General features: G+C 42.9%; 1 protein-coding gene across 1 annotated transcript; it reads right to left on the bottom strand.

The window, feature by feature from the left end:
• Positions 1-5,451: 5,451 nt before the first annotated feature.
• LOC136486732 (glycerophosphodiester phosphodiesterase GDPD4-like) lies at positions 5,452-9,065 on the bottom strand. Its single transcript, XM_066483700.1, has 9 exons — positions 8,766-9,065; positions 8,555-8,641; positions 8,318-8,415; positions 7,577-7,637; positions 7,201-7,281; positions 6,919-7,011; positions 6,210-6,299; positions 5,968-6,095; positions 5,452-5,865 (listed from the first exon to the last, which is right to left on the bottom strand). Exons 1-9 carry the CDS (start codon positions 8,976-8,978, stop codon positions 5,700-5,702), a joined length of 1,017 nt encoding a protein of 338 aa, XP_066339797.1. The 5' UTR covers positions 8,979-9,065; the 3' UTR covers positions 5,452-5,699.

The following is a 9,065-nucleotide window of genomic DNA, read 5'->3' as shown; positions in this document are numbered from 1 at the left end:
CGGTTGCATCTACGACTGCCTCTGTAAATGATTAGGGGGCTCTAGGAAAATGCCTGATGAGAGTCAAACATAGGGGCATGTTAATTCTCTAGGCAAGAAGTTGCTGACTGATGGATCCCCCAACTGATCTCTCAAGATCACTCTGGAGCTTGAGGGAGATATACCCATAGGGTACACTTGCGCGCACCCTCTGGATGGAGTTAGGCCGAGCCCAAGCATGCCTACGGCCACTACTCAGAGCCCAAGGGCTCGCCAGGGCCCCGGTCTCCCGAGCGACAGTAGCCCGAGCTTGACTCCAACCCTGGTGCCAACATGAGCCAGTGCTCGGGCAACGAACCAATGTCCCGAGCAACGGGCAACCTGCCGAGCATCCGAGGCCCTCGCAGGTATGGAGATCCCATGGTGCCAGCCCATTCAATAGGCGTGAGGCGTTGTCTACCACTCCCTCGATAGGGTCACGCAATCGGCATGACAATAGGACAAGCATCTTCACCAACTCCAGAAAAGTTCCTCAAGCTGGGGCTCCTTTGCAACCAAGGAGGCCTTGACAAGGTTCACCCGGGGGAGGCCAGTCCATAGCAGATAGCCCCTGACGGTCAAGTGTTGCAATGCCATTAGGTGGCGCCTACAACTCCTCTGACTCCCCTACATGATGAAGCTAAGGTCCATCCATGCCGCGGCAGTACCCTCCTGCACCCGACGCACGTAGACCATAGATCGAAGCCCCCAACTGACTTGTACCCGACTTTCCCTAGAATATAAGGGCAGGGTCGGCTCCCATAGAGAGGAAGGTCGATTAAACATTAGAAGCATCAGCAAAATAGAGGAGTAGAGGAACTATAGAGAGTTCAACCTGACAACCTAGCTAGAGAGAGCGCTGATTCCTCACTCGTTGTGGAAGAAACCTCACCACCAATGAGCCGTAGGATAGCATCGAGCAATCCCCTGCCAAACTCTCGTTCTCCTCCGTTGTAAACCCCCCCCCCCCCAATCTGGGTGCTCCTAAACATGAATCACCTCACTGCTAGACGTAGCGCCTCGATAGCCCGAACCAGAATAAACCAATGTGTCTCCCTTGTGTTTTAAGTACCCGAGCCACCGGAGACCCATAATTCTACATCCAACGAACTTAGAAAATATAAGAGAGTGATAGGTTAATTTGAGCTTTCCTAAAAATAGGTTTGCAATCAGCGTGGTCTAGTTCTTAAGTTAGCTTCATCAAGTTTGGGAGGTGCCGGTGCCGAGCGTGGGACACCGGATTCTCGCCGAAGTTAAGGCAAGTGCATGACGAACCTATGTGTGGCTTGTGCCTATTGTTTGAGTTTTTAATCGGTTCGGTGGTTACATGTGTTATATGTCAGTTTCACCTTATTCAAGTTCCAAAATTTTCTTTTATATTCAATTCATGGTCTGTTAGATCTGGATGTGCATGTGGTTTTCATGTTCAAGTTCTAAGTTTCATGTTTTTATTTACATTCAATTCCAGTGCCGGTTTATCTAGAAGTGCAATTTGGTTCTTATATTCAGGTTCCTGTGAGTAAGTGCTAGCCCCACTTGCTTGGCTTTACCGGTAGATGCTAAGGAGGATTCAGGTGTTGTCCATTTCAGATGGAAACTACTATTTATTTGGTGTTCCAATAATTCGTTCATGGATTCTCGTGTAAAATTTGTTCTTTCGATTCCGACTATACTTGCTGAGTGCTTTTACTCACCTTGTGTTTATCATCGTGACATGCATGGGAACTAGGAGTAGCACCATCATCACAAGCACTTACCTTTTAGTCTACACATGCTTAATCTATTGCATAGTGGTTACAACTGTAACGGTTAAATAGAGGTTGCTAAATGGTTGCTTTGGTTGAGACCATCATGCTATTGGGATTATTCTTTTATTCTATCGTTCGATTGGGCTGTGATGTGTATGTCCTTATGAGAATATTTCATGCATGTTATAAGTTTTTACTTGTTAAAATGCTAAGGAGACTCCGCTAAAAAAATAGTTTTCTAAAGTTAATAGGATGTTTATATGTTGTTTGGTGACCTCTAGTGGTGTTTCTAGCCGGGGTGTTACACCCGTCTTCGTAGCAAGAGGTGATATATGCAACGATCGATAGCGTAGCAATAGACATTTGCCACGAACAACATCGTTGCAATTTTCTGTATTGCCATGCTAGAATTTTGTTGCCTAAGGTGTTATTGCCACGACCTCCAGGCCTTGGCAATTATACTATTTGCCACCCAATTTTATTCGTTGCGAGAAATCATCATACGTTATTGCCACGACCGTCGTGTTGTGGCAATAGTATCATTTGTCACGCAATTTTATTCGTTGCAAGCAATCATATGTTATTGCCACGGTAGTCATGCCATGGCAATAGTACCATTTGCCATGCAATTTTATTCATTGCAACAAATCATATTGCCACGCAAGTGAGTTCGTTGCCATAGATCATATTGCCACGCATAGCAGCTTGTTGGCATAGTTTGTATTGCAACGCTAGTAGCATTTGATTTGTGGTTTAAGAAATCGTCATTGCAAAAACAATAAACCATAATAAAAGCAATTACACTCACATATATTAATTATAATCAATCATTCAGTAAGTTGTCAAACCGTTGAAATAGTATCTAAATCTAAAATGATAAACGAGTGTACAGTTCACTCATTATTTCACAACTTTTTAAAACTTGCAGCAGTACAAAACTTCCTAACATCTATGCAGCACTTGAGGGTTTCCTAGCAGGCTGTCATCGCCTCGGCTGTGTCCTACCTTGATTATGAGCCTCCCACTCGACCTTGTCCACCTACTGACCAAAAGACTAAGATTGAGATATTAGAAAAAGATTAGGTTTACTACTTTATGGACATAATGTAAAGATTCGGATAAAACATGGTTGTAATTAAGCAAAAGTAGAATTAATCAAAACTATGGAAGGAGTGCTATCAATTTAATTAATCAAAACGTTAGAGGAGCTTGCTCAGCTTAAGATCAGAACATAGCTCCCACTGTTTTAAAAGAAAAATACTTTCTTAATCTATATTAGCATGTGTAGCCCACATGTTTGGTGTTCTCGCTTTTCTAGTTGCAAGTCATATTGCTATTGAGTTCCATAATTCTAGAGCTAAATGGAAGAAAAAAAAAGGACACCGCAACTAACCTCTTCAGCAAGCACATCATGCACTACTAAGCAAGCACCGTAGCTAGTTTATAGAGGATAGAAAATACTTGTAGGGAAATAAAATACCACGTTTATTGCTTCCACGTGTAATTTGCTTGTGTCATTGTGTGACATTTTCCTTCCTAGATTAGCTATAGGCTAGTTGTTAGGATTGGATATAGGTTGCTAAACTCTTTGTGGGTTGAGGATAAGATAGAGCACACTAGAAAAAACCTTAAGTGCACATCATGCTAGAGTAGCTTATGATTTTTTTAGTGGCAATTTAAATTGGACACTAGGTTTTTCTAGCAATTTAAACCCTCCCACTGGTCACGAGACTTTTCACCTGTGAATCCTTGAGTAATCACCATCCATGAAGATATTATTATAGGCACGCAATGCAGTGAGGAAGCAAACCATGAAGATATTATGCCCTTGGATTTTGGCAAACCTGGCAGAAGAATCCATAGATAATACAAAGAATCATCGGTGTTGGAAGGCAAGGATGCTTAGAACAGAGGTTGGAGGAGAGCAGAAAGTTACCCACCCTTGTTTCTTCTGGAACTGGCTGCTCCTTGATGGGCATGGGCTCTTTAATGATAGTGAACTGGACCACTTGTGCGTACAAGCACCTCTCTGGGATCTGCCGGCCTGTTCGGCTGGTATTAAAGTCGGCTGATAAGCCAGCTGAAGCTGTTTTATTGTGAGAGAAAAATACCGTAGATTCTAGCTGATAAGCCGGCTAATAAGTTCAAACGAACAGGCCTTGCCTTTCGATGATCGATGAGTACATCCACTGCAATTTAACCAATTGTAACACTCTACATCCAAAAACTATTTATGATCTAGCTCCTCACGTAAAACGGGTCCACGTATGCTTAGCACATCTCTTACGCTTTTGTCCTTGTTTCGTGTAAAAGAGTTAACCCGGAGATACTATATTTGGAACAAGGATTACAAGGCATCCATCACCCTCCTACTCTTTCAAAGTGGCACTAAACCCACCAACTACCACTTTTCATGTGCCATGCCAAGTGGGCCGCATGGCTAACAACACAACTATTACAGACTTATAACTGACTAGGGTATTACACCAATACAACACTTGTTTCAAAATAATGATTAGGACTGAAAATATATAAACCATTTTATTTCCAAGATATATTAATCACTCATTTCTTTCTTGGGGATATTAACTTGTGTATCAAACTTTTTTTGCAAGAGGACAATTTCATGGAACGATAATGCTGGCACACGGATGTCCACACAGGCATGTTAGGCCTCCTCCGCTCCACGTTCAGTATGACACGATTTCTCCAAAAAAAAACACACACAGCGACATTTGCTTTCCCCACTGCCGCACCCATGCGACCGCCGCGGGCGCATCCACCACGCCGCCTGCCCGCCGCTAGACTTCTCCAACGCGGCAACCTTCTCCAGCCGCGACCTTCCCATTCAGATGTTGCGCGCCCACTCCGTCTCGCTGTTGCCGTGTGCCCATCCCGCGCCGCTTGCTCCCGCCCGTCGCACATGCCACCCATACGGTCGAGCCAAGGCCGACACTGCTAGCGATGGTGGTGGTGGTGGTGGTGCTCGCGCGGTGCCGGCTCTGACCCCGATGGCTATAGAATCGCTCGGCCCTGGGCTCCCCAATGTTGCAAGTGCATGTTTCAAGGGTTTCAGATGTTTCGTAGGTATATTTCAAGTGTTTCTTGCGGATGTTGCAAAAACATATCAGAATGTTGCATATGTTGCAATGATTGTACATGTATGTTGCAAGTGCCTGTTCCCAATGTTTCATTTGTTTTTTTTCAGACATATGTTACAAGTGTTTTTATCAGGATGTGTGCATATTTCCACACATATGTTATAAGTGTTTTATCTGGATATTGCATATATTTGCAATTATTTTTCAAGTATTTTTTATGTGTTTTTGCATGTGTTTCAGACGCATGTTTCGAATGTTTCAGCTGTTTCGTACGTATATTCCAATTGTTTTATTTGGATGTTTCAAAAGTAGATCGAAGATGTTGTACATGTTGCAATGTAAACTACCTGACGTCATGCATTGAGGAGAGTGGCACAGCAAGCATGGAGGGGCACGGAAAGCATGGGGAGTGGCGCGAGCGGGCCCCACCTGTGCGTGCAGCGTGCAGTAAGCGCTAGCGCGGGCGTCGAGACATGGGGGGTCTGTCCAGACGGTTCGGGTGCTAGTGTTGTCGTGGAATGGATTATGACATTATTGTCAAAAGGTGAAACAAACTTGAATATCAATGGCTAAAGCATGATTCCGTTAATTATATTATTGTCACGATCTTCTCAATGACCTGATCTGATCAAGCTGTAAAAGGAAACAACATATTTCATGACAAGCTAACCATATTTTCTTACAGTCTATTTCATTATATGACCCAAGTGTGGAATGTGCCAAAAACTAAACTAATTATCATCTAAATTATGAAGAATTCGTCAAACTCAACTCACTAATTGGTCCTCTCTGTTGAGAAGTTAAACCCTTATGTTCTGACAGCTAGAAATTCCTATGGTAAGGCAAAACCATCTTCCATGCACTCAATTCTTGTCTCCTGCATAAGCCGCTGCAGGAGAGAGGGGTTACTGGTCACAATGGCATCAACATGCTCATACAGCATCTTCTTTATGGAGCTGCTATCATCAACAGTCCATGCAAAAACTCTCCTGTCATGGCTGTTTCAAAATTCAACAATTTTAAGCTCACATGAAGTAGTGCAAATTGCAAACAGGGCACAACAAAAGGAGCTCTAAGTGTAGGTTATCACATGCATGTACCTGCGCATGACCTTCATGACCTTCTCATGGATCAAAGGATGATATATGCCAGCAACTTTAGCCCCTTCAATCCTCACTAACTCAGTTCTTCTGTTGGTAGATTTATCCACCATAACAATATAGCCAACCTATAACAGATGAGCCGCCTGTTAAATTGTGTAGTAGAAGTGGTCGTAGCCTCGTAGGCACAGATAATAGATGGATCGTTCAAATAAAGAAATGAAAAAGAGAGAACAATGTACAATAACATCTTTAGACAACTTAATTATATCTCTTCCTAGGTCATCACTTTTTGCCCAAACAAGACAATTCTTGCAATCTGTTCTCCTAAGCTGCAAAGAACAAAAAAAGACATTAAATCACAATAAGTTTTAAAAAATATATATTGCTGCAAAAATTACAACATGTTGGTCGTTTCTGTTGTTTTTGTGGCAAGTCTGTAACTTAGTGTCCAGGGTGTGGGGTGTGAGTTGGGTCCCTTAGACCTGTGTAACATTTTTCTAGCTTAATGAAATGACGTGCAGTTCTCCTGCGCTGTTTGAGAAAAAAAATTGCAACATTCCAGTTTCCAGATAAAGACAAACGAGAAATCACAGAAAGAGATAAATAAACACAAAATTAGGGGAGTTTAGCTCGATATCTACTGGATGGGACCACAGGAAGCTTTGCCATGGATGCATTCCCTGAAGCAAAATGTGATCAAGTAAAAATTAACAATTTTACTAGCTACAGTCAGAGCATTTGTCCATAAACACTTTATTATGATGAGTGATCTGTACATAGCACACAGTAATTTCAATTAAGATCTAGAAATTTGATGATATGATACAGATATGGTAGGTACATGTGAAGAGCCAAGAGGTACAAGAACGGTAAATAAAAGAACACATTCTATTTAAAGCACGTCATTACTCATTAGGCAAAACGAGAAAGGAGATACACAGAACTTACAAGGGACAATACATCCTCAGCTAAACCTTTCTCAAATGAAGGGGGTCCAACTTTCACATCAAGAATGACCTGTCTAACTGATTGTGATATCATCTGGAAGAGGGAAAAGAGTTCAGGCATGCAAACAATAAAATTTACAGAACTATCCAATAAAAGCATAAGATGTTTATGGCAAAGCTTTCACTGTTCCACACAAGTCATTTAAAGCTTAAATGACTAGATAGACTATCCATCAGAACTATCAAATTTCCTACAGCTTAAATTGGCTGGGTTCATGCTTACCGCCAGAGCATCTTCTGCCTTGGGAACTTCCTCATTTTGGACTCTTTTTGACAACTGAAACCTTGTACTTAGTGCTTTTATCTAAAAAAAAACTAAAAGAACAATGCATTAGCATCACAGCTCCAGAATCAGTAAATGGTCATAAAATGACGCAGGAAGCTATAACAGCAACAAAACAACTGCTGATATCTCAAACCATGTGCACCAACTCCAATTAGTCAATTACAGTTTTTTTTAGGGGAAACACAGTAGGGAAGGCCCCTACTGTGCATCTTAAAAAAGAATGAAGAGAAAAGGAGTTACAGAAAGGAAGAGAACGGCCCAAATGCAGTAATTTTAGCAAGTGATAACGAAATTGAAACTGTAAATGAATCACCTCGTCTGTGGTCCAGTGGCCAACTTTTGCTGTAGAATTACCAGACATCTTTTGTAGATCCCTGCCTGTGTCAATTGTGAATTAGGTCCAGGTATGTTTGTTTGAAAGAAAAGTAAGTACTAGCTGATTTGTTCTAAGAAATGTGCTGTCACAAATTTGATCGCATTTTCAGTCACATTTTGCTGGTTGGTGCTAATGGATGTCTTGATCGTACTAAACCATTAACGAATGTTACTCAAGCTAAAATATTTTAAAAATCCATGCATTCCACAAAGTTGATTCCAAACCATCTCATAGCCATGCACTCCACGGTTATAGCCTTATATAGGTAGTAAGAACTAAGAACACTAAATAAGACTGTAATGACATGCTTCCTGCAGCCCCTTACAAAAACTGAAGTGTGCATCATTCATGAAGCGGACCAGTATTGAACACAGTAATTGAAAGATAAAACTGTGTTCTCATAATTATAAACCAAACTTAATAGATTGCCAATTTAAAAAATGACAGCATGTATCAGTAAATAGACAAACTATGTAAATGGGTGTCGCGAAAAATGGTTGTGCCATCCAACTAATAATCAGCTAAATAGCAATTGCAGTGGGTAAACAGTCACACATGATAGATAGTGATCATGGGAATTTTGTCAGATGTTTTCCATTTAGATGCCTGTTGACGTTCTACGGAAGCAACATGTTTGTGATACATTATACCACACCAGCAAAATGGCAGTTCAATTACCTGTCATGCAGGGCAAACAGCACACCGTCAGAGGACCTTGAAACATCCACCTCCACACAGTCGACCCGGGCGTCCAGAGCCATCCGAAATGCGTCCATCTGAATCATGAGATCCCAACAAAATCAACAACTCATCAACACATTTACCTCATGCCGAACAAAATGGAGAGGAAAAAAAAAATCTTTGTTATAGAACAAATTCGAATTCACTGAGACCGTATCAGTCTCCCACACCGACCGAGTTGGGGAAGGCGTTGGTGGAGTCACCGCCGTGCGCGCACACCATGGGTGGGCTCACGACCCACCCGCACTTCCTCTCGCGCATCTGGAACACAGCAACCAAAAAGGATTAACAAACGTGTCAGAGAAGAAACCGATTAAATCGAACAAGTGAAATCTCGGAGGAGCGTAAAATGCTCCTTATTGAAGATCGGCTGGGGGGCGCGTACGCGGTGGAAACGGCGGAGACGGAGGTGGAAGAAGGCCGGCGGGACGAGTGCGAGGAGCGCGAGGAGGAGGAGGAGCCGGAGGATGGGGCTGGCCGGGAGGAAGCGGCAGAGGCGGGCGAAAAGGAGGTTCGCGGGTGCGGCGGAGCGCTTGGCGGCGGGGAAAAGGGGGAGCGGCGACGGCTGCTGCCGGCGCCCGAGGAGGATCCCCCTCATTCTCTGCGCTTTTCCCTGAGGCCGCCACCGTTCGCTCCTTGCAGGCCACTGAAGCCACAAATGGAGAAAATTAGCCCAGTTGCCAGT

Source organism: Miscanthus floridulus, chromosome 10 (assembly GCF_019320115.1).
Source record: "Miscanthus floridulus cultivar M001 chromosome 10, ASM1932011v1, whole genome shotgun sequence".
Lineage (NCBI taxonomy): Eukaryota > Viridiplantae > Streptophyta > Magnoliopsida > Poales > Poaceae > Miscanthus > Miscanthus floridulus.
This window is presented reverse-complemented; position numbering and strand designations above follow the sequence as displayed.

Coding starts and splice junctions, on each gene's coding strand:
- LOC136486732 (XM_066483700.1), bottom strand. CDS start 8,978: ATGAGGGGGATCCTCCTCGGGCGCCGGCAGCAGCCGTCGCCGCTCCCC. Junction 6,096..6,209: donor AGTTGTCTAAAGATGTTATT/GTACATTGTTCT, acceptor CATCTGTTATAG/GTTGGCTATATTGTTATGGT. Junction 5,866..5,967: donor GTCATGAAGGTCATGCGCAG/GTACATGCATGT, acceptor ATTTTGAAACAG/CCATGACAGGAGAGTTTTTG.